At 44.3% G+C, this 24,209-nt stretch overlaps 1 protein-coding gene across 4 annotated transcripts in view; it reads left to right on the top strand.

Moving 5' to 3' along the window:
• The window catches only part of SLC25A27 (solute carrier family 25 member 27), a 155,052-nt gene that overhangs the window by 51,393 nt on the left and 79,450 nt on the right, over positions 1 to 24,209 (top strand). For all 4 annotated transcript variants that reach the window (XM_030198780.1, XM_030198777.1, XM_030198781.1 and 1 more), the window contains exon 3: positions 8,141 to 8,225. In XM_030198780.1, the coding sequence (XP_030054640.1) occupies positions 8,141 to 8,225 (85 nt within the window). The remainder of the gene's footprint in view (positions 1 to 8,140; positions 8,226 to 24,209) is intronic.

A 24,209-nucleotide genomic window follows, 5' to 3' on the forward strand; every position in this document is an offset into this window, starting at 1 on the left:
CTCCTGCCCAAACAGATACTGAGGCAGAACTAGCTTTACTCAGTTGGAATGTACAGGTATGGGAGTCCTTCTTGCACATATCTAGTCTTTCTCACCTACATCTTTTCCTCTTTATTCTGTACCAGAAGTCAAAAAATTAAGATTGGAGAGTGTTCTGACCTGGTTTTACAGCCTGCCTGACTGACACAGACTACTCAGTAATTACTATGGATTATTTTGGATTCGTATTAGGTAAATGAGACTTTTAATAGAGGTTCTAAAATATACAGTGGTTAAGATATATACACAATGATTAGCTATATAACTGAAATGAAACAATACCTATAAACAATCGTTACATCACTGGTCCCTACATCCAAGCAATGCTAGGAGTTTCTAGACCAAGAAAAGCAATAATACACTATGTTATAAACAATACCTATCATTACATCACTGGTCCTTATATCATCCAGGCTTCTTACATCAGCTGAGAGAAGCCCCTTTTTTAGCAAAGCCGGGGTCTCATGACCAGGAGTCTGGTTCTGTACAATGCATTCATCCATAGATGAGCTTCTGGTTTCACTGTAAGAGGCCCCCCCTTTTTGATTAGGCGTAGAACTCATGTTCAGAGCTAAGGAAATTTACAGAATGCTTGAGAATGTCTCTGTTTTGGTAAACAAGCCGTACTGTGGGAAGGTGGTCACATGTTTCTCAGTCCAGGTGGCCAGTCTGAACTCGAAACAGGCTCCGTCTCTCCCTTCACATACCAAATTAATTACAGCTGTGTCTTATCTTCTACATTCCAACTTATTTTCACACAAAGTTAAACAATAATTTTAATGAGCGAGTGCACTGCCAGTCAAGGCAGAATTGAAAAACAATCTTTAAAATTCACTTCTATTAGAGAGTTTGAATGTATGGCACTAAAGTGAAGATGTAAACGTAATGGAGATAATTTTATAAGTCATTTTCATGCAAAAAAAAATACCTCTTAAAAAAATTAGATCACATTTAAAAGTCGATGCAGTGCAAGTAGGCATGCTATTGGTATAAGTTTGGACATGGGTTGAGTTGTGATTTACATGCGTATTTTAGTTCTCTTTTTATTACATTTTCAAACAACACACAATAGGGCATTCATCAACCCAAACAAAGTGTAATACAATTCAGATCCTACCAGATAACCCCCCCTCCCCCAGTAACAATAATTACACCTGTTTTTATGAAGGCACAAATGTCAGTGCTTGCAATCTAGGTTCTATTTCTGCAGTGTTTGTGCTAGTGTTTTATAAAAACACATAGTGCCTTTCTGCCTTAGTAACGTATGCTCCCTGTTATAAAATTACCCTCAGTAGGAATCTGAGACCTTGTAGAAAGACTTCTTCATGGAGTAGCTGTTCCTGACAAGGAACACAGGATGTGCACATAAGACCACTGTGTTGTTGAAAAACTCGTTGCACGGTAGATCAGCTGCTAGGGCTTGCATGTAGTCTGAAGCGACTTCCACTAAAAACAGGACCTTCCAGGTCAGGTGCTTCAAAGGGCAAGTATTAATGGCTCAAAAGGAGCTTTCATCAGCTGGGTTAAGACAACACTGAGGTCCTATGACATTGCAGGAGGCCTGATGGGAGGCTTCAATAGAAGCAAGCCTCACCTAAAGCAAACAACTAAAGGCTCAACAGAAATGGGTTTACCTTCCTTTTGAAGATGATGATAAGATGACTAACGAGAACCTTTATAGAGTTGGTCTTGAGACTTAACTCCAAATGATATAGAAAAGTATTCAAGCAGTTTTTTGTGGGACAGGAAAAAGGATCTATGGATTTGTCCTCACACAAGACAGTAAACTGAGGGACTTCCTTGTGGTGAGCAGCAAAAACATCTATTGAGAGGGTGCCCCACTCTTGAAAGATCTTCTTGGCTTTACCCTTGTTTAAAGACCACTTGTCAGGCTGCAGAATCGGACTTGGTTTGTCTATCCGACAGTTGTCCTTTCCTGTCAGATACTTGGCTGTCAAGGACATCCCTTGAGAAATGACCCATTCTCCAGGAAAGCACAGCCAAACAAAAAGTGTCCGTATCAGATGACTTGCCGGTCAGAGGGAGTTTAATGTTTTTTCACCAAATGTGGCCTCTAATAACCTCTGACCGGTGGGTTCTTCAAATAGTCCGGTTGAAATACACCCTCAATCTGGGATCCAAACCTCCAAATTGTCCACCGGGAGCTCATTCGTTCAGCTCCCAGCATAAGCAGGTACTTGCAGAGGAACTTTCAGCCCTTCTGAAGGCCCATGCGGTCGAAACCGTTCCACCAGGAGAAGAAGGGGTTGGAATTCTATTCCAGGTACTTCCTTATGCAGAACAAAATAGGGGATTTGACCCATCCTAGACCTAAGGGCCCTGAACAAATTTCTAGTTTGAGAAAAGTTCAGGATGGTTTCCCTAGGCACCCTTCTTCCCATGATTCAGGAAAACAATTGGCTATACTCTCTGGACTTGAAGGATGCTTAGATGCACATTCTGATACTTCCAGCTCACAGGAAGTATCTTCGTTTTCGGTTGGGAATGCAGCACTTCCAGTACCGCATGCTGCCCTTTGGCCTAGCGTCTGCTCTCAGAGTATTCACAAAATGCCTAGCGGTAGTTGCAGTGCTATGCAGGCTGGGAGTGAATGTGTTCCCTTATCTCGACGATTGGCTGGTGAAGAGCACCTCGGAGGATGGTGATCGGGAGTCCATGCAGAAGACTATTCAGGCGCTGGAACTACTAGGGTTCATAATAAATTATCCCATCTCACTCCAGTTCAGAAATTGGAGCTCATTGGAGCATTGCTCAACACAAGAATGGTTCAAACCTATCTTCCCAGGGCGCAGGCACACAATCTTCTGTCCCTAGTGTCCAAGGTTCGCGTGTCATAGTAAGTTACAGCTTGGCAGATGTTGAGACTCTTGGGGCACATGGCCTCCATAGTTCATGTTATGCCCATGGCACATCTGCACATGAGACCTACTCAATGGACCCTAGCTTTTCAGTGGTATCAGGCCACAGGGAATCTAGAAGATGTCATCCTTCTATCCACCGATTTTGTACATTCTCTTCACTGGTGGACGATTCGATCCAATTTGACCATGGGTCGTCCATTCCAAATTCCTCAGCGGCAAAAAGTGCTGACGATGGATGCATCTCCCCTGGGATGGGGAGCTCATGTAGATAGGCTTCCCACCCAGGGGGCCTGGTCCCACCAGGAAGCAGATCTTCAGATCAACCTTCTGGAGCTCCGAGCGATCTGGAATGCTCTGAACGCTTTCAGAGGTTGGCTGTCCAACCAAATAATCTTGGTTCAAATAGACAATCAGGTTGCGATGTACTATACTAACAAGCAGGGGGCACCGGATCGCACCATCTGTGTCAGGAGGCCGTCCAGATGTGGCTTTGGGTGCGCCATCACGGCATGTTTCTCCAAGCTACTTATCTGGCAAGCATAAACAACAGTCTGGCCGACAGGCGGAGCAACATTATGCAACCTCACTAGTGGTCACTGAATATAGGCGTGGCCCGCAAGATCTTCCGAGTGTGGGGCACTCCCTCTTTGCCACTCAACTAAATCACAAGGCCCCTCAGTTCTGTTCCAGGCTTCAGGCCCACAACAGACTAGCGTCGGATGCTTTTCTCCTACATTGGGGAACAGGCCTTCTGTATGCGTATCCTCCCATACCTCTGGTGGGGAAGACTTTGCTGAAACTCAGGCAAGACCGCGGAACCATGATCCTGATTGTGCCGTCTTCGCCGCGTTAGATTTGGTTCCCTCTTCTTTTGGAATTGTCCTCCGAAGAACTGTGGAGATTGGAGTGTTTTCCGACCCTCATCACTCAGAATGAGGGGTCGCTTCTACATTCCAACCGCCAGTCTCTGGCTCTCACGGCCTGGATGTTGAGAGCATAGAATTCGCTTCCGGAGGGTGTCTCCCGGGTCTTGCTTGCTTCCAGAAAAGATTCCACTGAGAGATGTTACTCTTTTAAATGGAAGAGGTTTGCCATCTGGTGTGACAGCGAGGCCTTAGATCCCTTTTCTTGTACTACACAGACCCTGCTTGAATACCTTCTACATTTATTAGAGTCCGGTCTCAAGACCAACTCTGTAAGAGTTCACCTTAGCGCAATTAGTGCATATCATCAGTGTGTAGAAGGTAAGCCTATCTCTGGACAGCCTTTAGTTGTTTGCTTTATGAGAGGTTTGCTCTTGTCAAAGCCCCCTGTTAAACCTCTGCCAGTGCCATGGGATCTCAATGTCGTTCTCACCCAGCTGATGAAAGCTCCTTTTGAGCCACTGAATTCCTGCCATCTGAAGTACTTGACCTGGAATGTCCTTTTCTTGGTGGCTGTTACTTCAGCTCGTAGGGTCAGTGAGCTTCAGGCCTTAGTAGTGGATGAACCTTATACTAAGTTTCATCACAACAGAGTAGTCCTCTGCACGCACCCTAAGTTCCTGCCAAAGGTGGTGTCAGAGTTCCATCTGAACCAGTCAGTTGTCTTGCAAACATTTTTTCCCCATCCTCATGCCCACCCTGGAGAAAGCAGCTTGCACACCTTGGACTGCAAGAGAGCATTGGCCTTTTACATGGAGTGGACAAAGCCCTTCAGACAGTCCGCCCAGTTGTTTGTTTCTTTTGATCTCAACAGGAGGGGAGTCGCCATTGGAAAACGCACAATCTCCAATTGGCTAGCAGATTGCATTTCCTTTGTTTATGCCAAAGCTGAGCTGACTCAGGAGGGCCTTATCATGGCTCATAATGTCAGAGCCATGGCTGCGTCGGTGGCTCACTTAAAGTCAACCTCCATTGAAGAGATTTGCAAAGTTGCAACGTGGTCTTCATTCCACACATTCACATCACACTACTGCCTTGAGCAGGATACCCGACGCGACAGTCAGTTTGGGCAGTCAATGCTGCAGAATCTGTTTGGGGTTTAGAATCCAACTCCACCTCCCTAGGCCCTTTTTGTTCTGTTCCAGGCTGCACTCTCAGCTAGTTGTATATAGTTTCAGGTTCATCTATGTTATGTCCTCGCCGTTGTGAGGTCCAATTCACCAACCTTTGTTGTTTTGGATGAGCCTGGATGCTAGGGATACCCCAGTTGTGAGAACAACTCAGCCTGCTTGTCCTTGGCGAAAGCGAAGATACTTACCTGTAGCAGGTATTCTCCGAGGACAGCAGGCTGAATTATTCTCGTGACTGAACTGAGGAGAATGGCTGCACAACGGGCGGGAAGGCACTCGGCATATGCTCAGTCAGACAAGCGGCACGCTGGAAGGCTCCAGCAAACGTTTTTGCTGTACTAAATGCCGGTTCCCGGGCAAGCGCAGATCCCCGACCCAACTGTGAGAATAATCAGCCTGCTGTCCTCGGAGAATACCTTCTACAGGTAAGTATCTTCACTTTTCCACATTCTGACTGACTCCTGAGAAGGAACTAACCTGTTGTTCCGTTTGTTGACGTAATACATTACAATATGATTGTTGTCTGAGTTATAATGATCTGATTGCATAATCGATCTCTGAAAGCCTGACGAGAGGGAACTTTAGATCTAGTGTGTGTTTATTTGAGTATTTAATATACCGCCACTTCTAATTACAGGTCACAGCAGTTTACAAAATAAAATAATATAAAAATACAAACTAGGAAAGGAACACCAAAGGGTAGATAGGACAGAAGCATGTGACAGAGAATTAAATCTGCAGCAGACCATCCACAAGCCGCTTATCATATCCTTGAAGAACTGGCCCCCAGCCTACACTGTTCCCCCCACATATGATGCCACCATTTTACCACTCACAGATTTTGCTGATGCTTGGTCTGCTAAATTTGACACCATCAACAGTCTCTTCTCCCGCTTCCCACTGCACCTGGTGCTGCTTCATCTTCTCCTTCATCTCCTCTTTCCCCGACTGTCCTTTTGGCAACTTGGTCCTCTTTTAACTTGCCCTCTATCTTCACTGTGCTTCAATCCATGCACTCTCTCAATCCTTCTCTCCTCTTGACCCCTGGCCCGCACATCTTGTCAACTGTCTCTCCTTCCCTCTCACCCCTTCTTCTTCCCCTTCTGCATTCCAGCCTTACCCTTGGTCCCCTTCCTCTACTATGGAAACACGCCCTTCTTCGACCCTGCTGAAGAAACCGCTCCTCAACCATCCCTACTCTCCAATTTCCATCCTATCTCCAGCCTTCCCTTTTTCTCAAAGATTCTTGAAAAAAATAGTTATTTCTCAACTAGAAGATTTCCTTGAGAGTACCAATGCCCTGCATCCATTTCAATCAGGATTCCACTGACACCACAGCACTGAAACCCTTCTCTTGAACTTTGACACTATCCTTTCAGCACTTGATCAGCACCATTCAGTTATGGTTGTGTCTCTTGACCTTTCTTCTGCTTTTGATATAGTGATTCACTCTCTACTTCTTTCCCATCTCTGCTCCCTGGATGTTCGCAGCACAGTGCTATCTCTTACATCGCACTTTTCAACTATTTCATGATGCTTCCCTTTCTTCTACCTATCCTGTCAAGTTAGGGGTTCCCCAGTGGTCCATCCTGACTCCCACTCTTTTCAGTGTCTTTCACTGTGTCTCATGCTTATACAAGAGCAAGGTTGCATTCGTTTTTGCTACACTGACAACATCCATATCTTCTGTACAGTTACTAACTCTTCTACTTCTGTTTCTACTCAACAACTGTTTCCTCTTGGCATAAAAACAATTGTCTCTTTCTCAACACCTCTAAATGTAAGGCAATTGTCTTCTCTAATCCTGACACACTTCTTCCCCCACCCTTTCCCTCTATTGATAGCTGTTTTCTAATACAGTCCATATTCTGGGGGTTATCTTTGATTCCAAATTGATCTTTAAGCCTCAAATGAATTCAGTTATTCGTTCGTCATTCTTTGCTCTTCATCGTATCTGTACTTTGCGTTCCCTTCTTGACTGATCTCTAATTCACATTTTTCTCCTCTCCATTGTCATCTCTCACCTTGACTACTGCAACTCTTTATGCTAGTCTTCCCCTCTACTTCATCAAACACCTTCAACTCAACCAGTTAACAGCAGTCAAACTTCTTTACTTTTCTCATTATTTAGATCACATTACCCCTGTCCTTCACCTAGAATACTGGCTTCCTGTCTCATCTCTGGTGAAGTTTAAAATCCTTTGCCTTGTTTTCAGATCACGCCTCCCCTCAGCCCCTGCATACCTTCACTACATACTAATTCCCTGTACTCCTACACGTTCCCTTCGTTCTTCCACCACTAATCTTGTGGTGGTTCCCTTTCTCCTTGCCTTTCAAATTACTATCTATCATAAAACTTCTTTCAGCTTCCTTGGCCCTTCCTTCTGGAATGCGCTTCCCTCCCATATCCGTCTAGAACCGTCCTACACAAAATTCAAGTCATTGCTCAAAACCCTTCTGTTCTCCAAAGCTTATGGACTAATTTGCTCTTAGTATCTTCCTTCCTTTTGTCTCCTCCCCTGATGACTCTTAGTATTATAAACCGCAGAGTAGCCTCCACGGAACCCCATGTGGCATCTCAAGTTCTGGAAAATAATAATAAACGATGTCAGATAAAGACCAGCACAGCCCATCCAGTCTGCCCAGTAAGGTTATAATGATTAAAAAAGCAAAAAACTTGTATTACAACTAATAAACATGAACATCCCGCATGGCCATGTTATTTATATACTGCATCAGATGGAAACTATTGCTAGCCACAAACTAGTATCTTTCTTTAAACAATTTTTTAAAGAAAGTTCCCATTGCCAGTAGCATCTCTCTCTTCAGTACAATCTCATGTGTGTAGTGGCTTCCTGTATTACAATATTAGAACTGTATATTTTAATTAATAGGCATTTTGATAACAAACTAGTTTTGTGGAATGGAATATGATCAGAATTTGAAAATTATATTCTAACAAAAAGTTTCAATAAATGGAAAACCACGTTACACCTTTATTTGGGTACCTTTCTTTTCCTAGACCTTTCAGTTCAGCCATGTGATCCCTTACCTGACATCAGCTTGGAGCAGTTTCTCTTCTGGAGAAGGAAGATGTGGCTCACATGAAAGTTAGCTAATTAGCTGACCACATACTTCATAAAATAATAATTTTTTTCTGTTTCAGTATACTCTGGAGTGCGGATACTTACATATGAACAACTTCGTGGCACTGTTCTAAGAAGAGCTGATGATAATAGTTTCCCTTTATGGTAAGCTTTGAACTGTCATTACTGCTCAAATTTTAAAAGATGAATGTTAGAATTTTAACTTTCAATTTTTTTTTAATGTAAAGACTTTTTATTGACATAAACAAATAAACAGTAGTATGAATATACAACCATTTTCATATATAGCAAAGGCGGAAGAACAAATGGCTAGAAATGTAAGGAGGGGAGACAAAAATTTCTTCAGGTATATTAGTGAAAGGAGAATGACTAAAAAGGGAATTGTGAGACTAAAAGATACAGCGAAACGCTATGTAGATAATGATGATGAAAAAGCCGTATGAGGTGAGACTTGCTGACCTGAACATGTATACCCTGGAGGAAAGGAGGAACAGGGGTGATATGATACAGACGTTCAAATATTTGAAAGGTATTAATCCGCAAACAAATCTTTTCCGGAGATGGGAAGGCGGTAGAGTGAGAGGACATGAAATGAGTTTGAAGGGGGGCAGCCTCAGGAAAGATGTCAGGAAGTATTTTTTCACGGAGAGAGTGGTGGATGCTTGGAATGCCCTCCCGCAGGAGGTGGTGGAGATGAAAACGGTAACGGAATTCAAACATGCGTGGGATATGCATAAAGGAATCCTGTGCAGAAGGAATGGATCCTCAGATGCTTAGCCGAAATTGGGTGGCGGAGCAGGTGTGGGGAAGAGGGGTTGGTGGTTGGGAGGCGAGGATGGTGGAGGGCAGACTTGTACGGTCTGTGCCGGGGCCGGTGGTGGGAGGTGGGACTGGTGGTTGGGAGGCGGGAAGTACTGCTGCGCAGACTTGTACGGTCTGTGCCCTGAACAAGGCAGGTACAAATCAAGGTAAGGTTTACACATATGTTTGTCTTGTTGGGCAGACTGGATGGACCGTGCAGGTCTTTTTCTGCCGTCATCTACTATGTTACTATGTTACTATATATAGCTAACAACCAGTACTCCAGCATACAACAGCCAATAAATGGATTAACCTCTGTAGAGAGCTTGGATTCTTATAGCCCTCCACACTAATCCCCAGAATCCAAACCCCACTCCCTAATCCACCCCCCCCCCCCCCCCCCAATCCCACTGCATAACAGAAACTCCAAAATCCTTAGGGTGGCCCTCGAGGAAGCCACTCTACCCTCCAACACAGAAAGTTCTTATTGAGTGTTAGAAAGACCTCCAAGTTGGTTAAGAATGTGACTCTGCGCCCGGTGTGCCAAGCTGTTGACGTAGCATTCCCAAGTCAAGTAAAATGGACGTTGCATCTTAAAGTTAATTTGAGAATCTCTAAGTTCCATCATAAGCAAGTACACATTTCTTATCCACTAAACAGGTTTTGTGAATGAAGAGTTTTTGGTGGACAGTCCCAGCCCCCAACAGCGTGGCCCTTCCCAGAAGAATTCCCTCTGGCCGCATTCGCACTGGCTGGTTCACTATTGGGCTCATTTTCGAAAGAGAAGGATGCCCATCTTTCGACATAAATCAGAAGATGGACGTCCTTCTCCCAGGGTCGTCCAAATCAGTATAATCGAAAGCCGATTTTGGACGTCCCCAACTACTTTCCGTCACTGGGACAGCCAAAGTTCAAGGGTGCGTATCGGAGGCGTAGCGAAGGCGGGACTTGGGCATGCCTAACACTTGGACGTCCTTGAGCCATAATCAGAAGAAACAAGGATGTCCCTGACGAACACTTGGACGACTTTACCTGGTCGTGTTTTTCTTACAACCAAGGCACAAAAAGGTGCCCGAAATGACCAGATGACCACCGGAGAGAATTGGGGATGACCTCCCCTTTCTCCCCCAGTGGTCAGTAACCCCCTCCCGCCCTCAAAAAATATCTTTCAAAATATTGATTGCCAGCCTCTATGCCGGCCTCAGATGTCATACTCCGCTCCATCACAGCAATCAGGTCTCTGGAGCAGTTTTAGTGGGTGCAGTGCACTTCAGGCAGGCGAACCCAGGCCCATCCCCCCATCACATGTTTTGTTTGTGGAGGAAATAGCGAGCCCTCCAAAACCCACCACAAACCCACTGAAACCCACATCTAGGTGCCCCCCCTTCACCCTTAAGGGCTATGGTAGTAGTGTATAGTTGGGGGTAGTGGGTTTGGGGGGGGGGGTTGGGGGGCTCAGTACACAAGGTAAGGGAGCTATGTACCTGGTAGCAATTTATGAAGTCCACTGCAGTGCCCCCTAGGGTGCCCAGTTGGTGTCCTGGCATGTCAGGGGGACCAGTGCACTACAAATGCTGGCTCCTCCCACGACCAAATGGCTTGCATTTGGTCGTTTCTGAGATGGGCGTCCTTGGTTTCCATTATGGCCGAAAATCAGAAACGACCAAGTCTAGGGACGACCAAATTTCAGGATTTGGGCGTCCCTGACGGTATTATCGAAACGAAAGATGGTCGTCCATCATGTTTCGAAAATACGGGTTTCTCCGCCCCTGGATAGGGTGTTTTGCGAAAATACCCCTCCACATATCCCAAGTACTGAACCATCCGCGTCCAGAAGGCTCTAACCGCTGGGCAATCCCACATGGCATGGTAAAACTTTCCTGGAGATCGACCACATTTAATACATTGTGGAGGTTCTACCACTCCCATCTGATAGTGCCGCGCCTGTGAAGTATAAGCTCTATAGATCACTCTAGTCTGACATTCTCTAAGCTCTGCACTGCAAGTCCATCTAGGAATATTATGTATACATCGCAGTAAATCTTGTGAAGTAACCAAGATGTGTGAATCGTCTGACCAACGCTGAGCAACAATAGTGAAATCCCTCCCTGGACAGTACTTCATTAATCTCTTATGTATCAATGATAATGATATAGAATCGTTGGACTCCATCTGAAAAAGTTCACGAAATTTAGTGACTAAATCCACCACAAGTGAAGCCCTTGGAAGTGCCGATACAGTGGGGGAAATAAGTATTTGATCCCTTGCTGATTTTGTAAGTTTGCCCACTGACAAAGACATGAGCAGCCCATAATTGAAGGGTAGGTTATTGGTAACAGTGAGAGATAGCACATCACAAATTAAATCCGGAAAATCACATTGTGGAAAGTATATGAATTTATTTGCATTCTGCAGAGGGAAATAAGTATTTGATCCCCCACCAACCAGTAAGAGATCTGGCCCCTACAGACCAGGTAGATGCTCCAAATCAACTCGTTACCTGCATGACAGACAGCTGTCGGCAATGGTCACCTGTATGAAAGACACCTGTCCACAGACTCAGTGAATCAGTCAGACTCTAACCTCTACAAAATGGCCAAGAGCAAGGAGCTGTCTAAGGATGTCAGGGACAAGATCATACACCTGCACAAGGCTGGAATGGGCTACAAAACCATCAGTAAGACGCTGGGCGAGAAGGAGACAACTGTTGGTGCCATAGTAAGAAAATGGAAGAAGTACAAAATGACTGTCAATCGACAAAGATCTGGGGCTCCACGCAAAATCTCACCTCGTGGGGTATCCTTGATCATGAGGAAGGTTAGAAATCAGCCTACAACTACAAGGGGGGAACTTGTCAATGATCTCAAGGCAGCTGGGACCACTGTCACCACGAAAACCATTGGTAACACATTATGACATAACGGATTGCAATCCTGCAGTGCCCGCAAGGTCCCCCTGCTCCGGAAGGCACATGTGACGGCCCGTCTGAAGTTTGCCAGTGAACACCTGGATGATGCCGAGAGTGATTGGGAGAAGGTGCTGTGGTCAGATGAGACAAAAATTGAGCTCTTTGGCATGAACTCAACTCGCCGTGTTTGGAGGAAGAGAAATGCTGCCTATGACCCAAAGAACACCGTCCCCACTGTCAAGCATGGAGGTGGAAATGTTATGTTTTGGGGGTGTTTCTCTGCTAAGGGCACAGGACTACTTCACCGCATCAATGGGAGAATGGATGGGGCCATGTACCGTACAGTTCTGAGTGACAACCTCCTTCCCTCCGCCAGGGCCTTAAAAATGGGTCGTGGCTGGGTCTTCCAGCACGACAATGACCCAAAACATACAGCCAAGGCAACAAAGGAGTGGCTCAGGAAGAAGCACATTAGGGTCATGGAGTGACCTAGCCAGTCACCAGACCTTAATCCCATTGAAAACTTATGGAGGGAGCTGAAGATGCGAGTTGCCAAGCGACAGCCCAGAACTCTTAATGATTTAGAGATGATCTGCAAAGAGGAGTGGACCAAAATTCCTCCTGACATGTGTGCAAACCTCATCATCAACTACAGAAGACGTCTGACCGCTGTGCTTGCCAACAAGGGTTTTGCCACCAAGTATTAGGTCTTGTTTGCCAGAGGGATTAAATACTTATTTCCCTCTGCAGAATGCAAATAAATTCATATACTTTCCACAATGTGATTTTCCGGATTTAATTTGTGATGTGCTATCTCTCACTGTTACCAATAACCTACCCTTCAATTATGGGCTGCTCATGTCTTTGTCAGTGGGCAAACTTACAAAATCAGCAAGGGATCAAATACTTATTTCCCCCACTGTATATGATGGGATAATTGTTTATAAGCAAATCTGTCTGTCCAATCCAAAGCGCCAAGTGATAGCGACTCCATGGACTTGAGAACGCCACTCTGTGCCAGAAAATGTCTAATTGAATCCAAACCTTTGTCCACCCACAGAGTTGGGCGCAAACTATCTGACTGCTGCACCCTACGCCTGGAATAAACTTCCTGAGCCCCTACGTCTTGCCCCATCCTTGACCATCTTTAAATCTAGATTGAAAGCCCACCTCTTTAACATTGCTTTTGACTCGTAACCACTTGTATCCACTCGCCTCCACCTGTCCTCCTCTCCTCTTTCATCTACACATTAATTGATTTGTTTGCTTTATTTTTTTGTCTACTAGATTGTAAGCTCTTTGAGCAGGGACTGTCTTTCTTCTATGTTTGTGCAGCGCTGCGTACGCTTTGTAGCGCTATAGAAATGCCAAATAGTAGTAGTAGTAGTAGTAGTGATCCTGGTGGGAAGTCCCCATTCCTTCGAATAGGCAAGAATGTTATGTGCTACGGACCATTCCCTCACGAAGCCCACCTGCGGCGCGTCCACCAGATTAGGCAAGACTCTAGCTAGACAATTTGCCAGAATCTTGGCAAAGAGCTTAGTTTTGTAAGGGAGCAAAGAAATAGGTCTATATGACTCTGCCTTGGGGGGGATCTCTCCCCGGTTTTAGCAGCACTATAATCTGCGCTTTTTTCAAAGAATCTGGCAACACTCCCCCAGCAACAAATTGATTGAAAGCCACTGTCAAGCACGGTGTTATGTCGGATACTAAGATTTTGTAAAATTCCGCAGTTAACCCATCCGCTCCCGGCGCTTTATGCAAGGGGCTGGCCTGAATATTCTATCTTACCTCGTCTTCCGTGATAACTCCATTAAGTGTATCTTGCTATTCCCTCATTTTCTTAGGGAGAGCCTGCCCTGTAAGTTACGTCTCACTCAACAGGCCTACGTTCACAAGGGGAGAGTATAAATGCTCATAGAAGTTTTTTAAAACAGTATTAATTTCCTCCGGCTTATGATGATAGAACCCCGCAGTGTCACGTACTTGAGTAATATGTCATGCGCCACCCACCTGTTTCACCAGGCGTGCAAGTAGCTTCCCATGTTTATTAGCAAGTTTGTACAATTGATACCGATAGTAGGAGTAGGACTTTTGCGTTTTAGAATGAATCACTTGGTTTAAGGCTGCTTGTGTTGCCAGAAGACTAGCTTTATTAGCCAAAGACGGTAACTCCCCAAATCTTTGCCTATCCCGTCTAACCTGCGTTTCCAAACGGAGCATCTCTGCATCCCTTGCTCTGCATTTGTGTGTATAGTAAGAAATTATGAGGCATATTTTCAAAGCACTTTGGGAGGCTAAGTTCCATAGGTTTCTATGGAACTTTGGGAGGCTAAGTGCTTTGAAAATATGCCTCAATGTGTCCCCTCAGTACTGCCTTTGCAGCCTCCCAAAAAAGTATAGGATCTGAGTGAAAGCTTTCTCTATTTAACTTCGCATATTCCTTCCAATGCGAGCTTAAGTAAGTATAAAACTGAGAGTCATAGTACAAGTCCCTTGGGAACTTCCAGTGAAAGTGCCCCCATGGTTCTATGTTCCAAGAGAGGGTGATTCAGATCAATGCATTATCAGAAACCTGGGTAGGCCCTATCTTCGCCCGAAGAAGGGCCCCAGAACAAAACTTCAAAATTAAGAAATAATCTATGCGCGATTGTGTGGCATGGGCCCTAGAAAGATGCATATAGTCCCGCTCATACAGGTGAAGCAAGCGCCATGAGTCTATTGAGCCTACAACTAGTGGGAAAATTTGGGGTATAAATGTATTAAATAAATCCAGAGAATTACACAACCAAGGAACTTCTCGACCATAGTTCACAGGGCCCACCCGCGAGGAGCCAGACCTGCCACCAAAGGGTCAAAGACTGAATTAAAGTCTCCTCCAATGACAATTGGAATCTGCTCAAAGGATTGTATATCCTATATAATAAAAAGCATCTCCAACGTTCTGAAGCTGACTCCGTAGCAGTGAAGGTTTGAAGGGTTCGTGCTGATTGTAACGCTGTATCCATCTCCTGAATTGACATCACGAACTTCCTGGTTCATCACAAACAGCACTGACCAACCACAGGATAGCAGCACGAGGCACAACATCAACGTCTATAGCCTTCCCTTCGAGTTCGTTCCCTCAGAGTCCTGCCCTCGCGGTAAGAGGAAATGACGTCAGCAGGCGGGACCCAGAGGGAACGAAGTCTAAGGGAAGGCTACAGAAGGGCAGGACGTTCAAAGACGCAGCCGCTTCGACGGAGGTAAACAGGGGAGTGAGGAGAATTGATGGGTGGCTGGAGGGGGGAGCAGGTGAGAGAGGACAATTGCTGGGTGCCTGGAAGGGGGGGCAGGGGAGAGAGGAGAATCGCAGGGTGGCTGGAGGGGGGGCAGGGGAGAGAGGAGAATCGCTGGGTGCCTGGAGGGGGGCAGGGGAGAGGAAAATCGCTAGGTGGCTGGGGGGGGGGGCAGGAGAGAGAAGAGCAGTGGGTGGTTGGAAGGGGGATTTGATAGTAATTTTGCCAAGGGTATCATCATTAAGTTGAATAGAGTCGGCGAGAGGGGGGATCCTTGTGGTACTCCGCATTCAGGTACCCATGCGGCTGAAATAGTCGAGTTAGATGTTACTTGGTATGATCTTGTGGTTAGGAATCCCTTGAACCAATTGAGGACGTTACCTCCGATTCCGAAGTATTCAAGGATGTGTAATAAAATTCCATGGTCAACCATGTCGAAAGCGCTTGACATGTCAAATTGTAAAAGTAGTATGTTCTTACCAGATGCAATCGTTTGTTTGAATTTAGTCATGGGAGTTACTAATACTGTTTCGGTACTGTGGTTAGACCGAAATCCTGACTGGGAATCGTGAAGTATTGAAAATTTATCTAGATAGTTTGTAAGTTGCTTGGTCACCAACCCTTCTGTTAATTTGGTTATTAAGGGAATGGATGCTACTGGTCTGTAGTTAGTTAGTTCACTGGCACTTTTCTTAGTGTCTTTGGGATGGGGGTGAGTAAAACGTTTCCTTTTACCTTCGGGAAGAGTCCATTTTGTAGCATGTAATTCAGGTGTTTCGTTATGTCATTTATGAATTGTTGAGGAGCAGATGTCATCAGGTTATTTGGGCATATATCTAGTTTGCAGTGAGATTTGGCAAATCTTTTGAGCGTTTGGGAGATGATGTTCTCCGATAATATCTCGAAGTTAGTCCAGGTCCTGTCCGCTGGGTGAATGCCAGGGACTGAGTCTAGGCAGTTAAGGAGGTCAGCATAGTCGATGGTACTGACAGGTATTTTAAGTCGTAGTTGTACTATTTTTTCGTTGAAGTATCTCGCGAGATTGTCTGCTCCAGGAGTATCTTTGCTGTTGTTGTGACTGGTGTGATATCTAATAGTTTGTTCACGAGTTGGAAAAGTTTATGTGTGTCCTTATAATTTGGTCTGATTATGGTTTTGTAATGTAGTTTTTTGGCTTGTCTTATGGTGTATTTGTATTTTCTTTGAAGTTGTTTCCAGGCGTTAAGTGTGGTGTCGTCTTTCTTTTTATTCCAAGCTCGTTCTAACCTTCTGACTTGTGTTTTGAGTTTTTTCAACTCTTCATTGAACCATGGTGTTGAGTTCTTTCTGTGTGAGGTTCTTGTTTGGGTTGGAGCAATGTTGTCTAGTATAGATCTGCATCTGTCGTCCCATTCTAAGAGGAATTGGATTGCATCTGTTTTTATTGTCCATTCGTTATGGTAAATCTGTTGCCAAAATATTACCGGATCTATTTTTCCTCTCGTGGTGTAAGTTTTCAGTTCTTGTTTATTCTTGTTTATTTCTAATATTGGCGGCGTGAATTGCTTTTAAGTGTTTTATTTCTTCAGACAATTCTGAAAAGAAACATCAATGCTCTATTTGGTGCAAAAAGTTCTCACCTTTGCTTCTATTTCTTCATCAGAAAAAGGAGATACATGCAAAGGAAGCTGAACGTTTCATGAAGTTTCACACATGCTTCATATCACACCATTACATTTGCAATAACACAATCAATCAAAACATAAAACACATTTTTAACCATTCTTTACGATCACTTTCATTTACCTCTGATACATTTGATTGATGTGGTTCATCGGCCATTCTTTTTCTTTTCCTGATTCTAATTTGTGGAAATTCCATGTTGAAGCCTACATTTCCAGCAACCAGTTTGCTTTCTTTCAAAATGGCACTCCAATTTTCTCTAATAACTTTCAAGTTTGATACTAAGTTCCGAATGTTTTTTATTTCAATTTCTAATGAACATTTCTTTGCTTCCAACACTTTGTTGTGGTAATTTATTTCCGTCAAAATCTTAAGCCAGAGAGAGCACTTAAGGACATATTGAAATGATTTCAGATATGTCTGCAGTCCGTCAATTTCAAATACGGTCTCAGGTCTAAGGTTTAGATTTTCTTCAAGTGCATTCAAAATACCTGGCAGATGTGCAGCTATAGGATGTATGCTTTCAACCCTTGCAGACCAACAGGTGTCTGACATTCTATGCAATGAACCAGTGATATCTACTATAATAAAACTCACCCTCAACGTTCTGAGGACACTGACGTCAGTGAAGCCAAGCCCTGACTTCCTTCAAAAAGGTTCGAAGGTTCGTGGTGGTGAAGCCACCAAAATCGCTCCGGGCCCCGCCCTTGAGGGCGGAGCAATGGCAGAACAACAAAGGGGTTAGCAGGGAGGTGGGGGGAGGGGAAATCGCTTGGGCCCCGCCCTCGCGTCAAACGTCATGACGTTGGGGGCGGGGCAATGGCAGAACAACGAAGGGGTTGGCCAGGGAGGGGGGGGTGTTGGCGACGAAAACCTTGCTAGCGTCCGTTTCATTTGCTCTGAAACGGGCCTCTTTTACTAGTTTTCCATAAGTATTTCCCATCTTTGAGGACTTGAGGCAATGGAATATAACTTTTCAACAACTCCAAAAAATGTTACAGCCTGAATACTACTTTCTGCTACATGGACTCCACACAAATTTAGACTGTGGCAAGCACAAGGTGAAAACTCAGCCAACTGATTTATTCTTAATATGTGAGCTTTAGTACCATTGTAAGCTCCACTCATGTTGCTACCATTGTTGTACCCCTGACCCTGACACTCAGAAATTGGAATTTTGTGTTTGCTGAGAACTTCAATGATTAGATTGACAGTACATAAGTACATAAGTAGTGCCATACTGGGAAAGACCAAAGGTCCATCTAGCCCAGCATCCTGTCACCGACAGTGGCCAATCCAGGTCAAGGGCACCTGGCACGCTCCCCAAACGTAAAAACATTCCAGACAAGTTATACCTAAAAATGAGGAATTTTTCCAGTCCATTTAATAGCGGTCTATGGACTTGTCCTTTAGGAATCTATCTAACCCCTTTTTAAACTCCGTCAAGCTAACCGCCCGTACCACGTTCTCCGGCAATGAATTCCAGAGTCTAATTACACGTTGGGTGAAGAAAAATTTTCTCCGATTCGTTTTAAATTTACCACACTGTAGCTTCAACTCATGCCCTCTAGTCCTAGTATTTTTGGATAGCGTGAACAGTCGCTTCACATCCACCCGATCCATTCCACTCATTATTTTATACACTTCTATCATATCTCCCCTCAGCCGTCTCTTCTCCAAGCTGAAAAGCCCTAGCCTTCTCAGCCTCTCTTCATAGGAAAGTCGTCCCATCCCCACTATCATTTTCGTCGCCCTTCGCTGTACCTTTTCCAATTCTACTATATCTTTTTTGAGATACGGAGACCAGTACTGAACACAATACTCCAGGTGCGGTCGCACCATGGAGCGATACAACGGCATTATAACATCCGCACACCTGGACTCCATACCCTTCTTAATAACACCCAACATTCTATTCGCTTTCCTAGCCGCAGCAGCACACTGAGCAGAAGGTTTCAGCGTATCATCGACGACGACACCCAGATCCCTTTCTTGATCCGTAACTCCTAACGCGGAACCTTGCAAGACGTAGCTATAATTCGGGTTCCTCTTACCCACATGCATCACTTTGCACTTGTCAACATTGAACTTCATCTGCCACTTGCACGCCCATTCTCCCAGTCTCGCAAGGTCCTCCTGTAATCGTTCACATTCCTCCTGCGACTTGACGACCCTGAATAATTTTGTGTCATCGGCGAATTTAATTACCTCACTAGTTATTCCCATCTCTAGGTCATTTATAAATACATTAAAAAGCAACGGACCCAGCACAGACCCCTGCGGGACCCCACTAACTACCCTCCTCCACTGAGAATACTGGCCACGCAATCCTACTCTCTGCTTCCTATCTTTCAACCAGTTCTTAATCCATAATAATACCCTACCTCCGATTCCATGACTCTGCAATTTCTTCAGGAGTCTTTCGTGCGGCACTTTGTCAAACGCCTTCTGAAAATCCAGATATACAATATCAACCGGCTCCCCATTGTCCACATGTTTGCTTACCCCCTCAAAAAAATGCATTAGATTGGTGAGGCAAGACTTCCCTTCACTAAATCCGTGCTGACTTTGTCTCATCAGTCCATGTTTTTGTATATGCTCTGCAATTTTATTCTTAATAATAGCCTCCACCATCTTGCCCGGCACCGACGTCAGACTCACCGGTCTATAATTTCCCGGATCTCCTCTGGAACCTTTCTTAAAAATCGGAGTAACATTGGCTACCCTCCAGTCTTCCGGTATTACACTCGATTTTAGGGACAGATTGCATATTTCTAACAGTAGCTCCGCAAGTTCATTTTTTAGTTCTATTAATACTCTGGGATGAATACCATCAGGTCCCGGTGATTTACTACTCTTCAGCTTGCTGAACTGACCCATTACATCCTCCAAGGTTACAGAGAATTTGTTTAGTTTCTCCGACTCCCCCGCTTCAAATATTCTTTCCGGCACCGGTGTCCCCCCCAAATCCTCCTCGGTGAAGACCGAAGCAAAGAATTCATTTAATTTCTCCGCTACGGCTTTGTCCTCCTTGATCGCCCCTTTAACACCATTTTCGTCCAGCGGCCCAACCGACTCTTTGGCCGGTTTCCTGCTTTTAATGTATCTAAAAAAGTTTTTACTATGTATTTTTGCTTCCAACGCTAATTTCTTCTCAAAGTCCTTTTTTGCCCTCCTTATCTCCGCTTTGCATTTGGCTTGGCATTCCTTATGATCTATCCTGTTACTTTCAGTTGGTTCTCTTCTCCACTTTCTGAAGGATTGTTTTTTGGCTCTAATGATTTCCTTTATCTTACTGTTTAGCCACGCCGGCTGACGTTTAGTCTTTTTTCCCTTTTTCCTAATACGTGGAATATATTTGTCCTGAACCTCCAGGATGGTGTTTTTAAACAGCATCCACGCCTGATGCAAGTTTTTTACTCTGCGAGCTGCTCCTTTCAGTCTTTTTTTCACCATTTTTCTCATTTTGTCGTAATCACCTTTTCTATAGTTAAACGCTAGCGTACTTGATTTCCTAGTTTCACTTCCTTCAATGCCAATATCAAAACCGATCATATTATGATCACTGTTATCAAGCGGCCCTCGTATCGTTACCCCCTGCACTAGATCATGAGCACCACTAAGGACTAAGTCTAGTATTTTTCCTTCTCTTGTCGGCTCCTGAACTAGCTGTTCCATGAAGCTGTCCTTGATTTCATCAAGAAATCTTATGTCCCTTGCGTGTACAGATGTTACATTACCCCAGTCTATATGCGGGTAATTGAAATCCCCCATTATTATTGTGTTGCCCAGTTTGTTTGCGTCCCTGATTTCCTTTAACATTTCCGCATCCGTCTGTTCGTCCTGGCCAGGCGGACGGTAGTACACTCCTATCACTATCCTTTTCCCCTTTGCACATGGAATTTCAATCCACAGTGATTCCAAGGAGTGTTTTGCTTCCTGCAGAATTTTCAATCTATTTGATTCAAGGCTCTCGTTAATATACAATGCTACCCCTCCACCAATCCGATTCACCCTATCACTACGATATAATTTGTACCCCGGTATGACAGTGTCCCACTGGTTATCCTCCTTCCACCAGGTCTCAGAGATGCCTATTATATCTAATTTTTCATTTAGTGCAATATATTCTAACTCCCCCATCTTATTTCTTAGGCTCCTGGCATTCGCATATAGACATTTCAAACTATGTTTGTTGTTCCTAAGTACATCATGCTTAGTACTTGACAGTATTAATTGGCAATCTTTTGTCTGATTTTTATTGTTATTTAAAGATACCCGATCTACTACAATCTCTTTTGCAACCTCACTATCAGGATACTCTATCTTCCCTGTTATGGTGATATCTTTGAAAGATACCTTATCCCGAACCATGCTCTTTTGAGCGACTGTCGGCCTTCCCCCCATTTCTAGTTTAAAAGCTGCTCTATCTCCTTCTTAAACGCCGATGCCAGCAGCCTGGTCCCACTCTGGTTAAGATGGAGCCCATCCTTTCGGAATAGGCTCCCCCTTCCCCAGAATGTTGCCCAGTTCCTAACAAATCTAAAGCCCTCCTCCCTGCACCATCGTCTCATCCACGCATTGAGACTCTGGAGCTCTGCCTGTCTCTTGGGCCCTGCGCGTGGCACAGGTAGCATTTCAGAAAATGCTACCCTGGAGGATCTGGATTTCAGCTTTCTACCTAAGAGCCTAAATTTTGCTTCCAGAACCTCTCTCCCACATTTTCCTATGTCATTGGTACCCACATGTACCAAGACAGCGGACTCCTCCCCAGCACTATCTAGAATCCTATCTAGGTGACACGTGAGGTCCGCCACCTTCGCACCAGGCAGGCAAGTCACCAGGCGATCCTCACGTCCACCAGCCACCCAGCTATCTATATGCCTAATGATCGAATCACCAAGTACAACAGCTGTCCTAACCTTTCCCTCCCGGGCAACATTTGGAGATATATCCTCGGTGCGAAAGGATAATACATCCCCTGGTGGGCAGGTCCTGGCTACAGGAGTACTTCCTACTTCACCAGGGTGATGCTCTCCTTCTAGGAGACCTCCCTCCTCCAAGGTAGCACAGGGGCTACCTGACTGGAGGTGGGACTTCTCTACAACATCCCTGTAGGTCTCCTCTATGTACCTCTCTGTCTCCCTCAGCTCCATCAAGTCTGCTACTCTAGCCTCAAGGGAACGGACACGTTCTCTGAGAGCTAGGAGCTCTTTGCATCGGGCACACACATATGACACCTCACCAATTGGGAGATAATCATACATGTGACACTCAATGCAAAAGACTGGATAGCACCCCTCTCGCTGCTGGACTGCTGACTCCATCTTAGTGTTTTTTGAGTTTTTCCGTAAGTGTCTTCACTTGTCTTTTTATTGCAGTTTACAAACTCAAGAAATCTCTCTTCAATCTCATATAATCCAGTTTCCAGTTTCCTCCTTCAAAAAAAAGCATATCTTAAGATGAAACTAGTTTGTTCTATCTGAGCAGAATCAGGAGTGGCATCAACAATGATGGAAAGATATTCGGCAAAATATTATTCTATTAAAATTGTTTTTCTAACTTGATCAGCACAGCACTCGATAAACTCATTCTGTATGTCAGCTGATAGTGAACTTGCAACTGAGAATGAGCTTCTTGTTGTGATTCTCTCACTTTCTTGAGATGATGCTCTAAAAGAGAATCATAGCGACTTAACAACTCCAGAATGCCAAGAAAATTTCCATTTACTGTCTCCTCTAAATGCTAGACCTCTCTCTCTCTGCTAAGAAAAATGTAACATCAAGAAGTCTCCGGACTATCTGTTTCCACAAATACGCTTTACTTTCTATACCTTTCTGCAAATGATGCTCAACATTTCGACTAGTTTTCAGACCAGATTCAAGCGTGCACCACATGACACATGCATTTTTTATGTTCTGAACTTTCCTGATGTTCTGGAACTTTCTCATGTAGCTTTTTCCATTTGAGGTTTTTTTGGAAGCCAGAAACTGATGACAATATGGGACAAACATTTTGACCGAGAGTTGAGAAAAGGCGACAAGGAAAACAGTACAATGCCTGTTTTGCTGTACTCCACACTAACCAGTCCCTCGGTACAATTTCCCCATTTTGTAGCTTCATTTCGAGGATTGATGTTGGGAATTGCCGATTTTCCGAATCTCTAGGGAATTCACAAATATGGGGGTGAGGCTGAGGACCTCTCTCTACTGCTTCTTCTATTTCCTGTTTTGTGAGACTTTCTTTTGTAAGAGTTTCTACATCAAACGTATTGGTATCAATGCTTATATTCAGCGAAGTAGCAGATTGAGCTTCTCCTTCATCAGCCGGACTTTGTAACTCACTTTCAAATGACACTTGAGCCTCTGTTTCTTCTCTTACCGGTGCTGTTGTTGATGTACTTGGCATGTGAGAATCGTCTTGAACCTTCTGTATTGAAAATGAAAATCCTAAGCTCTGAAGCGACTTTTTAGCTTCTTCATCACATTTTTTCTTTTCTCAACGTTTTTCAGATCCTGATTTATGATGATAACTCTGTTGATGATATTACCTTTTGGCAAAACTGGGAGAGAAATAGAAGGCAGTAGATTGAAAGCTGTGCATAGTTTTACTTTTTTTTTTCCATTCACTACCCTAGCATAATGTGTCCCGCGTACATGAACGAACTAGATCCAGCAAGCTTTCCTATTTTTATTCATATCACCACCAAATCATAGCAACTTAACAATTCCAGAATGCCAAGAAAATTTCCATTATTTGGATCTCTGTTACTATCTCCTCTAAATGCTAGACCTCTTTGTCTGCTAAGAAAAATGTAACATCAAAAAGTCTCCGGAGTATCCGTTTCCACAAATAAGCTTTACCCTCTATATACCATTATCAAATACTCATGTATTTCCAGCATGCACACAGCAGGAGCACTCAGTCATTTCAGAAAAAGCAATAATGACAATTCCATAAGCCATGCCTAAAATAAGGAGCCAATCATACGCCCATAAATACAGAATAGCAATAGCATTATAGCTGCACTGTGCACTAACACATGTAATTGATGCTATTAATTGGCCGTTATCTGCATAAATCAATGTGTGTCCTTACTAAGTGATATATAATGTGAGGGGGTGGGAGGGAGGGAGTGGAAGAACACACTGGAACACCAGTCATTCTAGTAAATGAAAATAAATGGCACTGGAAAATTAATTACCTTTCAAAAAAACCAATTCTGGTTTGTCTGCTCGCTGTGTCCTCTGTCCTCCTGTGACCTGTGTTGTTGTGTGTCCTGACTGGCTCCTGGACCTGCTCCACCTGTCCTGGACTACTCCTGGCCTAGCAGGGACTAGACAGGAGGAGACTTGGTGGGTTGGTGCAAGTGACTGCCTGGGAGAGGGAGACCACCATCTGCAGCAGCAGGATTATAATTTTATTTTTTCCAAGCCGGCCCACCCAGCAGCCCTGCACCGCTCTGGCAGCTACTCAGTC

This window comes from Microcaecilia unicolor, chromosome 3, assembly GCF_901765095.1.
Source record: "Microcaecilia unicolor chromosome 3, aMicUni1.1, whole genome shotgun sequence".
Taxonomy (NCBI): domain Eukaryota; kingdom Metazoa; phylum Chordata; class Amphibia; order Gymnophiona; family Siphonopidae; genus Microcaecilia; species Microcaecilia unicolor.